General features: G+C 35.6%; 1 protein-coding gene across 7 annotated transcripts in view; it reads right to left on the bottom strand.

Moving 5' to 3' along the window:
- CTNND2 (catenin delta 2) overlaps nucleotides 1–13,755 on the bottom strand; it is a 251,115-nt gene that overhangs the window by 148,179 nt on the left and 89,181 nt on the right. For all 7 annotated transcript variants that reach the window (XR_015794248.1, XM_025164960.2, XM_088131557.1 and 4 more), the window contains one exon: nucleotides 292–424. Coding sequence is in view for 6 of the 7 variants with exons in the window: in XM_025164960.2 (XP_025020728.2) it covers nucleotides 292–424 (133 nt within the window). In the remaining variant the exon portion in view is untranslated. The remainder of the gene's footprint in view (nucleotides 1–291; nucleotides 425–13,755) is intronic.

Below are 13,755 nucleotides of genomic sequence, written 5' to 3'. Positions count from 1 at the left end.
TTAGGCAAAAAGTGGTATCAAATTTGATTAACACATTTTTGTAACACAGAGAGCACAGAAAGTTGCACATACCTTTATGATAAAAAGCAATTTTCTTTCTTCCCCCAAAACATAATCCATGAAGTCTGCCCATAATGGGCCAGGTCTGCAGCCCAGCTCAAACCAAGGCACTACTCAGAATGACTTAATACTGGTCTGATGAAGTCACCCCAGAATTGCAACAGCAAGATGCAGACACACACACAAATACACACAGCGACATATGTCCCTCCTGTTAAATAATTTTCTTACCTCAGCTTTTATCTTATTGTCGCCAAAGCAGAGATGCTGTAAATAAGCAGCAGCGTTAGATTGTACTGAAGGGAACTGATGCTGTAACATCTGAATAACTTCTGGAAGTTCTGGATCTCTCCACCCAAACTCTCTGTACACAAAGAAACAAGAAAAGATCTATCAGTGGTCCTGTGGTTGAAGTGCTAATGGTTTAACATATTAAGACAACAGGAAATATTTTGGGGGTGAGGGGGAATGTTACCTCTGGGATGTATATGGAAAGGTAATTACTGCCATTACCACCCCTAATTAAAAAGATACTTAATTATTATAGAAAATAGCTTTCATTTGATTAGGTTCTTAAAGTTCTATTAATCTAAAATAATAGAAATAGAGTGCACTATAGGAAGCCCTGATAAAGTTTAAGAAAATAAAATACACAAAAAGCACAGCCAATATGCACAGGCATGCCGTCTCACTGATGTGGAGCAACACCCACCCCAAGAACAAGATTATGGGGAAACAGCTTTCTCACAAAAGAAGACATTGGGGGTTAATGACCCGATCGGCCACTTACTGCAGCAAGGAAAGGCAGCACAGATGCAAATGCAAGATGCCATTTCTTCCTAGCTGCTCTTGAAGCAATTGCTATGCCTACAAGCATGCAAAATCCTTTAGCCCAGGGTTCCTCAACCTTGGTGACTTGAAGATGTGTGGACTTCAACTCCCAGAATTGCCCAGCCAGCCATGCTGGCTGGGGAATTCTGGGAGTTGTAGTCACACATCTTTGAGTTGCCAAGGTTGAGGAATCCTGCTTTAGTCTATTCTCTTGAACAGATTGGACCAATGCACAGCTTTTATGGAGGCATAGATTCATTTCTTTACTTCGGTTTGTTTTATGCTACCTCTGCTATTTCCAAATCTTAGAGAGAAAGCCCCCCTCCATGGTGTTTTTTAGCATTCCAGCAAAATTATCAACATTGTGTGTATGTGCGCACACACACATACTTATATATATATATGCATGCACAGAATGTATAAAGGTAACCAGCATATTTGCTTTTATAAATAAATTTCTTTTTTCTGCCTTCAGATCAGTCTAGACTCCTGGTGACTGCCATATATGTTTTGCGCTAAACAGCCCAATACTTCTAAAAAATGAAGAATCTCATTTCTCTCTCTCTCTCTCCTGTCTCTTGGTGGATACAAGTCACATTCCTATCAGGTGAAATTTCTTGCTAGGTTGATGGCATAAGTTTAACTCGCTTGTAATTATTGTCGGTATTTGTACATCATGCTAAACTAAAGATCCTTGGTCACTGAACCAGGATATGTACAATGCACAAGTATACACAGCCCCTCTCTGTGTATAGGAATCAGGTGGTTTCTCCCATTGTGGGGAGATGGGTGGGGACAAGTCTATTAAATAAATAAAAATAAATAAATGTGTGACTAGAATTATGGCTTAATTACTCCCAATCAATCCAGCTGTTCTTCATCTGGTTGGATCCCTCCATGTGTGGTACACTGCTGCATCTATGTAGCCAGTTTTGTGATATTCCTTTTTATTTCAAAGGAATCTGTATATTTTGCTTTGTTACTTCTACATGTTACTGTTTGTCAATGATATTTTAGCTTTGGAACAATTCTTGAAGAGATGTTCGTTAATAGAGAGTCTTCTGACTGAAAAAGATGCTTAGGAGGAATCTGTATTTTCTTCCGTATAACAAAGTAACAGGTTACATCTCTGTGGATATTTCTATTCTCCTCTCAGGTTGTATCTGTGTATGTTTGTGTGAATATGTGCATATGCTCCAGATCATGTGCCTAGGAGGAAGGGAGCTTAGAATGGAGCAGTTGCCAATATTCTGAGCTGGTATTCAACTGCCTTTGCTATAAGGATGCATCAGGGATTTTTTTTTCTGTAATATTTTTAATCTTTAAAAAAAGCAATAGCATATTGACATTTTATATACAAAAAATGGCAGTTGCCCATAGTTCAGTATTTTGTTTAAAACTGGGCTCATCTGCCCAGTAGAAAAGAGGAAAAGTAAGCTGGAATGTTGAGATCATCATGGGAGACAGCAATCCATCTAACAGGCTTTGGAGAAAAATGTGTTTTGTGACTAGCCATGTCCACCATGCTAATAATTTTATGAACAACCATCCCATGGTAACCATTCTGTGGGATTCCTACAACATGCTCTCAAAATTCTAAATGGGCTAGACAATTAAATTAAATTGACTCAGAATTAATGTGACCAACCACAAAAATGGTTTTATTGTATTTTAAGATTACATTCCAGAATATTTCATGAGCTATAGAAACAAGAGGTTTAGAAGAAATTAGCAATTTTTATAGTATACAATGTCAACAATTCATAGTTAACACTGAATATATATTATATTTTTAACCTTTTATTGTGTGACCTACAATTTATAGAATTTAAATTTGATGTAGAGCAGAAGAAAGATATATCCTTTTATTTTATATTCCCTTCTGTTCTCAGTGAAGTTCTCAATTAATAAAAATAAAGATGTAATCTGAGATTAATGTTATGGTAATATTTATAAAGATTAATTTTTAAAAAGTGGAAGCAAATCTTTTCATTTAGTAACCATTTATAGACCACTTGAGGGACAAAAGAATGCTGACAACAGGAATAGTTTTGCAAGGATTAATAAATGGTTAAATCAGGAATTTTTATAAGAATCCAAAAATGCAGATGATTTTTTTTTTCAGAATGAATGGAATACTGCTTATTCAAATGGAGTTCTGTTCTGTTCTGTTCTGTGCTATGCTGTGATGAATTTAGTGGCACATATTTCTATTTGTAGTAATAAATGTTTTTCTCCTTGTTCTGATTTTAGACAACAGCATAAAAACATGGTAATCCAATGTGGATTGGAGCTCTCAAGTGCAGGGTGAGAGAAGGCTAATCTTTGTTATCTGTGATTCATCCATACATTTCCACAGAGATCGAGAAGCAGAAGTGGCATACTGGAAGCACTTATGGAGACACTGTTCTGTTAGTAGTCACTCCTGTGCCTCATATTCTTTTTCTGCACCTCTTATCAGGCTTGGAAAAAAATGCTGACTTGTGTTTAAGATAAACTAACCTGCAATAAGCTTTGATTACAGACTCAGGATGTGTTATACCTTTTTAACTAGAATCTGAGCCATATACAGCTTAGCACTGTACATCATTTCAGTCACTGTATGGGGAAGCTACAGTGAGAAAAAGTGATAAAGAAAAAAAATCTGACAGAAGCAGTTCCAAGAGTCTTTTGAGGATTCTTGGCCCCTAGGAGGAACTTTGGGGGAACCAGGTGTTTGGCAGACCGTCCCTATTGGACTAGCAATATCTATTATCTTAAATTCTGAATACAGTGCTTTGTTGAATTAGGCTCATTGAAAATTTATTTTTGCAGTTTTTTTGGCTTTCCTTCATAAGTTCTAGAACTGCATCATATTAATAAATAATGCACTCTAGCATGATCTACATTTATATCCTTTTCCATTTAGCATGGCCATACACAACAATGCACATTTCAAATATTTAAAGCCTAATGTACATTTATAAAAGACATGGTTGACTTTACAGAATGATTTTGGGATTTCCCCCCTCCTTGCATTACTATTGTTTTGCTCAAAATTAGAACAAATCTTTGAATAACAGTTCCTTTTCATTTTTTGTTGCAGGCTCTGAGATTTTTTTCCCCTTAATATGAAAAATTTCAAACAGGGTCCCCCAAGTTGTATTAAAATCCTAAAATGGATACTCTTCTGAAGGACCATTAACTACAGAAATACGCAGATACTATTTTCCCACTAATATGCTAGAGATTGCCAATTTTACCAATTTACTGTTTAGAACACTGACTCTGTCTGCACATGGAAATAAGTGCACAACAAATGGCTATAAACCAGTTACTTGAAAGAACATACCTGCTTTGCAAGATTGGTTGACAACAGTGATCAGACTGTGCATTAGTTTAAATTAGTAATAACTGGGATAAATCTATTACATTCTCAACAGCATCTGTTGAAAGCAAGTAAAAATAGCACCTGTATGTTATAGGTAACAATTGTTCTAGTTGTGCAATATTTGGATTTCAATAGTGGATTAATTCGTTTATACAAAAAGTGTGTTTTAAAAGATAAAATAATACTAGCACCCTGCAGTGGAGAACAAACTTAATATGCCAAGTTGCATTTGCAATTAATAAAGGTTTGTAGGCAATATGGGCATCTAGTCCACACAATTTCAGAAACCTAAAATTGTACAAATTCCTTTTGGTTTTCATGAAAACCAAATAGGTTTCTTGGTTTTACATACTGGAACATCTATAAACCTCGCAGAACTGATTTACAAGAAGATGCATATTTTGACTTGAAAAAGAATGTTCTTCCATTCTCAGCGAAATCATATCCTTGGCCACTTCCATTTGTGGGCCATCCAAGACAACAGAGGCTGGGCAATTGGTACTTTGGAGGCAGATCTGGATGGAGGGACAGCTGGCTACAGAGATTTTCTCTGGGTCAGATCCTATGGGTGAAAGCTGCTAAAGGGAGGCCAAATTGGGGGCCAAATGTTTTCTAATGCTATTGCAATTATGTTGGTGTTTCTTTGGACCGGACTTTATTTTTATTTTACTCATACTCCATTTATCTATACTAGCTTCAGTTTGTCAAAGAGAAAGTAAAAAATAATAGATAAAAATCCACCCTCCCTATTAGCAAAAGAACACTGAGTTAAAGAAATCTAATACATAGCTTTAGGATGGGGAATATCTGCTTTGGTAATGTGTGAAAAGACTCTCAGCACCAAAGTGACCAAGTGAAGGTAAGTTAAAAGGGTGAAACAGATTTTGAAAAGAAGCTGGTCCTGTATAATACCATTGGATTTTGCATTGGCCAGATCCCACTTTTTCATGACTTAAAATGTGCCAATTCTTAATATGTTATATTCTGTGAACCTTTACAGTTTGTCTCTACACCAAAGGAATATTTAAGGATTAGATCCAGTTACTGGCACTGTATTTTACAAAATCTTAAAAGAAACCTGAACAGGTGTACTGAAAGGCAATGAGGATGAATGGGTAACTGGACACTAAGTCTTATCAAGGCATAAAAGGGGAATTGGACTTGTTTAGCAGGGCAGCACATGCTTCAAAAAGATTTGAAAGATATACTTTGGAATGCACGATAGCAATAATGCAACACCTCTTTAAAACAGCCATGTCTTTTTTCAGGCTTCCACAGGAACCCTTTTCCCTCATGGAATGCCAATTTTGTTGTTGTTGTTGTTTAGTCGTTAAGTCGTGTCCGACTCTTCGTGACCCCATGAACCATACTGCGCCAGGCCTTCCTGTCCTGGAATGCCAATACTAGGGACAAAATCCTAATATTCGGCTTAGCGTTGATTTGAAGAACCCTTAAAACATTCTTAATATGTTATATTCTGTGAATTTTTACAGTTAGTTTCTACACCAAGACACAAGTTGGGTTACTACATTATGCATCTGGTATGAACTAACCTTTGTGATTTGTATACCATGATCACATGTGAACCCAAACAACTTGGCTTATTCAGCAAACCATGGTTTAGCTAGCCCCACCATGTGGCTAGCTTGTGTCAGCTTGTCAACAATATGTTAGTTTTAACCTACATGGCATGCCTACCAAAATGAAATTGATTGGTAATCTGAGTACCAGCAGACACTGAGAATGTAATTCTAGAGTACTGAAATGATTAATGTGAAAATGTGCAACTAAATCTGAGTGTGATTAGCCTAGCAAACATGCCACATGCCTATTTAGATTTTGGCAAGGTAGTGTAAGATATTCAAAAGAAAGATTAAACATCAATAAAGGATATAAGCTCTCTCCCCTCCATCATAAAAATTAGCCATTATTTATTGCTTGTTGTGCTGCAGAAGACCATTTGTCTTCATTTGCACAGGTCTGTGCTGCTTCCTGTTTGGAAAAAAGATGTTGCAAACAAACATATGCATGCTGAGTGGAGAATACAGCCATTGTTACATGCCTCACCATTTGCACTGTTTTACCATGAGACTCTGGGCAGTATGACAAACATCCCTTCGTTATAGCAAATTTCCAAGAATAATTATATTAATTTCTAGCCATAGTTTATGTTATTACAGCAGGATGTTCACATCTAATCAAGCAATTAAGAGTACAAAAACTCAGGCATTTCTAACCATTTCTGTTTCGGAACTATTTTCTTGCAGCAGCATTGTGCAACAAAATTTTGGTAGGAACCATTTCCTCAACAATGGCACCAGTAATTTAAAAGGAAAAACAATGTTTTGAGGCTGATGTTGTGATTACAGTGCCACTGGGGTTCATTTTTCACTATTTTTCATCAATTTGTTTCATTGCTGAATCAGGCAATGAAATCCATTTAATGTAGCACTGTTTCCAGTCATGGCCAACCAGATGTTTTTGAAAGGCCAAAAATAAAGAGTAAAGATAGCAACTATTCCATTTTACCCTCCGCCTTATGATGTACAAAGATATATTGTTTCTAAACATGAAGATTCTACAATATTTAACAAAGCTGTGATGATTCAGGTCCCAGGGAGAGGATATTGTACGTGTGTATAGCTAAGGCAGTAAATTGGACAATAATAGGCTTTTTTGCTTGTTTTGGATCCATGAAATATTTATGCCTATTTATTTACAAACAATTTGCGTCAAGAATTTTTCAAAGCCTAAATAGACAAGGTTAGCTTTTTAACTCTCATAGTGCAAACCACAAATCAAGAAAAGGCAATTAATCAAATCAGATGGAAAGCAATTGGCACAGAGTAAGGAAGAGTAGTATAATAATTAACAGCTTAAATCAGTATTTGTTTTCATAGCATTTTTAAAAATCTAATTTCAGATGAAAAGCCTGCAAAGGGTGGGCCATTTAATTCCCAGTGGAAAATGAAACCAGGCTTAATATCTCACAGAGTTGGATCAATGTTTGGAATCTATCGTTCAGTCCTTTTAATTTGCTTCACTAGAAGACAGCCATGATATAGTTTGAGGCCACAAAACCTTAATGAAACGTAAGTAGTCTTGTTAAGCAGTCTTGTTGTGCTATTACCATTTTTTAATGAATGGACTTTGCACCTGATCATGCAAAGAAAGTGGCTATTACTACCAAACGGCAAACTAGAAATGATCTATTAGCCACACATGAAGCAAATTTTAATTTCTGTTACATGCAAAAATAGATGGCAAAACATATTGCAACTCTGAATTTTTAAAATATAATACTCTCCTAAGAAATCATTTTAGTATCAATTACAGACTAGCTCCTTAGAAACCAATATCCATTCTATGAGAGCCAGATATTACAAAAAAAAAAAAAAAAACACCCCAAAAATCCTGAGCAATCCTTGCCCACTGACTATTTGCTAGGGTTGTGCATGCTTTGAACACGATTCTGCAGAAATGCTTTGGATCTTGGGCAAGCACAATACCTCTTTGCTTTTAATGCAAGCAGCTGTGGTTTTTCAGGCATCCAGAAGAGCCTTAAAAAAATACAGCTATTTAGGAACCAGTGCATTAAAGTCATCTCTTAAGTAAGTTGTATCTTTTTTTCAAGTTCACACAAAAGCCACAAAAAGATGGGCTGTATTAATGAATAGCAGGTCTAAAGCACTACAGATAGTCCTCGCTTAACAACCATTCTTTTAGTGACAGTTTGAAGTTATGACGGTGCTAAAAAGCTACTTACGACTGGTCCTTGCACTTATGACCATCGCAAAATGCCCCCACGGTCACGTAATCGCCATTTGTGACCTTCCCAGCCAGCTTCCAGAAGCAAAATTAATGAGGAAACGTGTGATTCGCTTAATGACTGTGTGATCCACTTAACAACTGCGGTGATTTGCTTAACAACTGCCACAAAAAATGTAAAATTGGGTGCAGTCACGTGATACCTTGCTTAACAACCACCCCACTTAACAATGAATTTTCCAGTCCCTATTGTGGTTATTATGCGAGGACTACCTGTACTGAATCATTTTTTAAACATCTTTTGAAAGCAATATTGCCAGCCTAGTGACCCCCAGGTGCGTTATGTTTTACATCCCATCATTTAAGCTGACTGCCAATGAAAGAAATTGCCATCCAACATACCTGAAGATTACATTGAATGAGAGGAAATTTTACTCTATCCTTTTTCTATTGAAGCATCTTTGCCTTGTCAACATTGGGAAATTGATAATTTAGGATGGGGCTCAAAAGTGTAACACAGGAAGAAAAGAACCACATATCTTGTAACAGTTAGCATAATGCATGCTTCATCCCATATCTTTGCAGGATTTCAGCTTTATCCTCATAAAATATGATGAGGAAGAAACAGGAAGGGAGGGATGAACATGATGAAACTTTGCAGCACTGGATGCATATCCCACACTGAGGTCATTGTATAACCAGTGGCCTTCTAGATCAAGAGCCTCATCTCCATCAATACACTGGAAAATTTTGGTTTAATGATTTTGGTCATGTTATATTATATATTTTTATTTACTATAATATTACAGTATGAAGATTCATTATCCTCCTGTTTTGCTATTAGCAGCTCCTACTGAACTAATGTAAGATTCTTTGTTTTCCTTTGTGTAAAATATGCATTACCAATTGTGGAAAATCTGAGACCCAGCTAGATGTGTTGGTCTAAAGTAGTTGACAATGCATATATTGTTGCCTGGGTTCTCTGAGATGAACTGCTCATAACACGCCATGCTTCTGGTGACTACTAAGATGGTACCCCAAAATGAAAAAGAAAGACATAAAAACATCAAATTCACAATATACTAAAAAAAAACATTGAACAGCAAATTTAAAATGCTTAAATAGAATGACAAAAGTCCCATAAGCCGTATTATTCAGAATGATCTCTTTCAAATCATAACATGTTTGAAAAGATTAGCTCTAATTGCCTCGTTATCTTGTGGTATGTTGCTGAGAGCATCGCTACATTATCAGTTGAGATGGTTAACACGTCAGTAATTCTTAACTTCAAGTAAAATAAAATGTGGGGGAAAAGAACATTTATAAAGTAGTGAGGGAGAAAGGGGCTATAATAAAAACTGGAGACAACTGCTATTAAAAGCAACCGCTGATGACAGAAATTATTATTGCATGTCAGGACACTTCTACTCTTTACTTTCTTTTTGACTATTATGCACACACACATATACATATACAGACACAGACACACTTGAGTTGAGCTTAACTGCTAGTAACTACATGGACACATCTGTATTGTTTTCTTGGCAGCAAGGGGTTTATCACTGCCTTCTTCCATTTTTTTTTTTTTTGGTTTCTGGTTTAGTTCACAATCCTGAGATACCCAGTGGTCTCCCATCCAAGTACTAATCAGGTAACACTTTGCTTAACCTTTATGAGATCACCTCCCATGATACTGTATACAAGAGAATTTCAAAAATCACTCGAAATCAGCTTCAATGCCATTCCAACTCCCTGAATTTAAAGATGGAAAGAAAAGGAGATATATTTGATAGCACATCTCCTACACAAATTACTTGGAGGTGGAGGAGGAAAAAAAGAATGAGATGGATAAATTGGGTTCTCTTTACAGAACTAGCAAATTCCTCCCTAGACAGGAATAGGAAGCAAACATGATTAATTGAACCAGTCAGTGTCTCAATATTTGAAAATCCTCATTAAACAATTCCCTAAGGAGGGAGGGCTTAAGTCAACCAATAACAAAATAAGGCAATTTCTTTCAAAGTATGCCTACTCCTAATTTAGGTCTATGGTGTAATCTTGATGTATAAAACGTGTCTGTTTGCAACCTAGCACTGTAGTGATTATTTTCCTGTTGAAGGAAATAAATGTAGGGGTTGAATGGTGCCATTCCATATTATCACAGAATACAATACAGAACAGGGTAGCTCTGATTATGACGACACATAATCTTACTGGACAAAAGAAATATTTAAAAATCACAACTAATTAAAAAACATTTATTTAAAAATGAACTCAGAAACATGAAGCTCATATCTCCCTTGTTAGAAACAAAGTGTTTGTGTGTTAAATCCCTCCTTTCTTATTTTGCTACACTCCACTCATTCCAAATGCAGGTGTAATTGTGGGCAATACAGCTATCATGTACATTGTTAAAGTGCTCTCCTGATCATTTGTCTTCACAAAGGTACATTAAATACCTTAAAAGCCATGAAATATGGCCTTTCAGTAATTGCTATACCATTAAGTCTGAATTTAGTGTAAAATAATGGTCATTCTCACCTTCTTACTTACTCTGTTAGAGGTTTATGAGAAAAGGTGCAGGAATAAAATGTAGAAGACAAATGTGCGGTGAATATCAGCTTGAAATCTGGAAGAGCAGTAAAGTTATATGTGACCTTCATATGGAAGACCAACTGAACACAGATTGAGATCATTGCTCTTCCCTACTGTTTTCCCTTAGTTTCCAAGATGAGTGCAGTCCCTTTAACATTATTGTATTACTGCTAGCTATATAGTGGATTCACTGGAAGCAAAGTTCTATGACTCAATCACTCAAATGCTAAAATATAAGCAACAGTAAAGAGGTAAACAGAAATGTAATAACTTCTTAACCTCAATTGTTTTGCACTAATCTTCAAGGAGAAATCACACAGCAGAATTTGAAATTAATTTAGCTTTAATTCCAACTCTTGCCTGTAATAAAAATCTGTGAGAAAACATCTGCCCCCTGGGCAGACGCTTTGGCCACCTCAAAGGCCCTTGAGATGCTTTTTTAATCCATTGAAACCATGACAGAATCAAAATCTACAACACACCACTATCAAAAGCTCAAGAATATTTTTAGAGTGGACATTTCTGGGATATTTCAAATATGGGTTAACAATGGAATTGCCAATGATGCCCCATCAATGGATTCATATCCTTAAAAATATTAAATGGTATCAACAGATCTCAGACTGATTCATTAAGAAAAACTGTATTTAGGGTATGCTGGACTCCCCAAAAAATGTATTCGAAAGGACGGCCCCCCAGATTTTCTGTTGGAGGTATAAAAAAATTGAGGGTTCACTGATCCATATGATATGACCATGGGATCATTTGATATCTTTTGGGGATAGTATATTAATATATATAAGCAGATTTAGGGTAAAATATTTAAAAGTTAAAGATGTTAATGTAATGTTGAACTCTATACCAAAGCTTTGGAATCTGACTGTTTATCAGGAATTATAGTTATATTGAGCATGGGGTGTGTGTGTGTGAGGCTAAAAGAATAATATTGAGAAATTGGAAATGTGATATTATTCCAGATGTTAAGGAATGGTTGTGGAAATGTGTGATCTATCTGTTTTGGAAAAGGCAATGTTTTTATTAATCAAAGGATGCAGCTGTATGTGTTACCATGGCAGAGATTTTGTACTGATAATATTTTGTACTGATTATATTGATTATGTGCTATCAAGTTTTTTTTGACTCCTAGCGACCACATAGATTTTTTTCCATGACTGATTATATTATAGTAGTGTATTTATTAGTAAACCAGTGACTATTGGTAGGTATAAAATAGAAGATAGATTTTATTTTTCTTTTCTTTTTTAATTTTTATTCTTAATTTGGTCGGTGCTGTTTCTTTTCTTTTGGTTAATTTTTTTCCCTTTAAATTTAAATATTGTTTTGTTAATTGTATATGTTAAGAATGTTAAATAAAAATTAAAAGCAAGAGAAAGTATTTGCTCCATTTTGGATTTTCTACATTTTTGCATCTTTGCACTGAATATTATGAAGGCTTCATTTAGATCTGATATAAAAAGGGAGTTTGAGTGAACACAGAATGCTGAGGTTTGCTGCTTGTTTCTTTTACTTCATAAACAAAGTCATCAAACACATGATGTCCATACAGATAAATCAACATTTCTGTAGGTAACAAACGATTATTTTCAGAGAATAATCTAATACTTGTTCATATAAGACTTATATTTTCTCTTCCTGCAGTTCTACTTTCAGTCCAGTTTTGCTTCACATCTTTACTTCCATATCCATTTTTCCCAAGACCACACTTGATTGTACCAAAAAAATGGTCTAACCCACATCCAGAATTTCTCATCACCCTTGGATTTTTCACCAGTTCTTCCAATCTTTCAACATGATCAAATCTATCATACTTCTATTAATTCCTTCAGCATGTCTACGAAGACTTGTAGACTTTTATCTGAACTGCAAATTCAAAATTCAACAGATCTTTTAATAAGCAGATATTCACTAAAAAGTCACTTTTCTCAATCATTCTTGGGTCTCCAAAAGGTCCAGTTATTCTTTCTGTTCTCTCTCATCTCATTCATACTCATTGTTCATGTCACCTAAGGAGGTATTTTTATTGCTGGGTTGCATTTGTTCCAGAAGTTGCACAATTTCCCCCCAAAGTCATATCTGGTTCATTGGAGTGTAAATTAAACTATCACCAACCTATGGATTCCTACTTTCATGCATACCTCCAGCAACCTGGTAGACACCATTCTTACTGTTTAACATACATTTTAGCTTTTGCATTGATAATTAAACCTACAGCTTCACTTCCCTGCCTGTATTCATTAACTCAATTTCATTAATATTAGGACCACCTACATTCAGCTCTATTACACCATTCTCTTTCTCTTAGTTTCACAGTTTTCATTAGTTTATTTCATTTCATTGTCATACTCATTACAATTATTTCTCTTCCATTTCAAGTCACACTTTTCCATATGCCATAGTTATCACCAGTGTCACCATAGATACAAACCAATGATACTCGACATGGGTTTGGTCAATCAAGGCTTTCATATAACATTTTTCAGTAATATGGACAACATGGAGACTAGATACCCAACCTTATTTACACCCACACCACCTGCATGTTTTCTTGCAAACAATAAAGACACTACATATAATTTTTTGCTCATTTTGGTTTGTTTCCACAACAGCCAAGGCTAGTTTTACCCAAAGTGTGCTCACACTATTCTATGCAAGCTAGGATTTCTCATCTAGAGACTACTTGGTAAACTAAGATCTTCTTGCATCCCACCCACTCAGAGATACATGTGGTGTACGACAACACGCAGCATGCCTTCTTTCCTTCTCTTCCCTTGAAAATACATTAAACTCAAAATTCTGACATAATGGCATTAATGAGGTATGAAATGCAAAATAAAGAAAAGTTCTAGTTATATTCTACACAAGGAAGACTGAAATATTCATAACTCTTTTTTTTTCTCAATACAATATAAGAGAAATGTACATGCACTGGCAATACTGTACATTTCAGCCTTTTACCTGAAATAATACTTTTATTTATCTCAAAGTAGAAATAGGATTGCAAATATGCCCTGCATGTGGAATGGATTTAACTCTGTTGTACAAGAAATGTCATAAATGGAAATAAAGTTAAATGGGTTAATTAGTCGCTACTGACCATTTTAATTACAAGA

The sequence above is a fragment of the Python bivittatus genome, unplaced genomic scaffold (genome assembly GCF_059951505.1).
Source record: "Python bivittatus isolate LINGU-HERP-01145 unplaced genomic scaffold, Pbiv_v1 ctg000960_np1212, whole genome shotgun sequence".
Classification (NCBI taxonomy): Eukaryota; Metazoa; Chordata; class Lepidosauria; order Squamata; family Pythonidae; genus Python; species Python bivittatus.
Note: the sequence above shows the minus strand (reverse complement) of the source record. Positions and strands in the feature narration are given on the sequence as shown.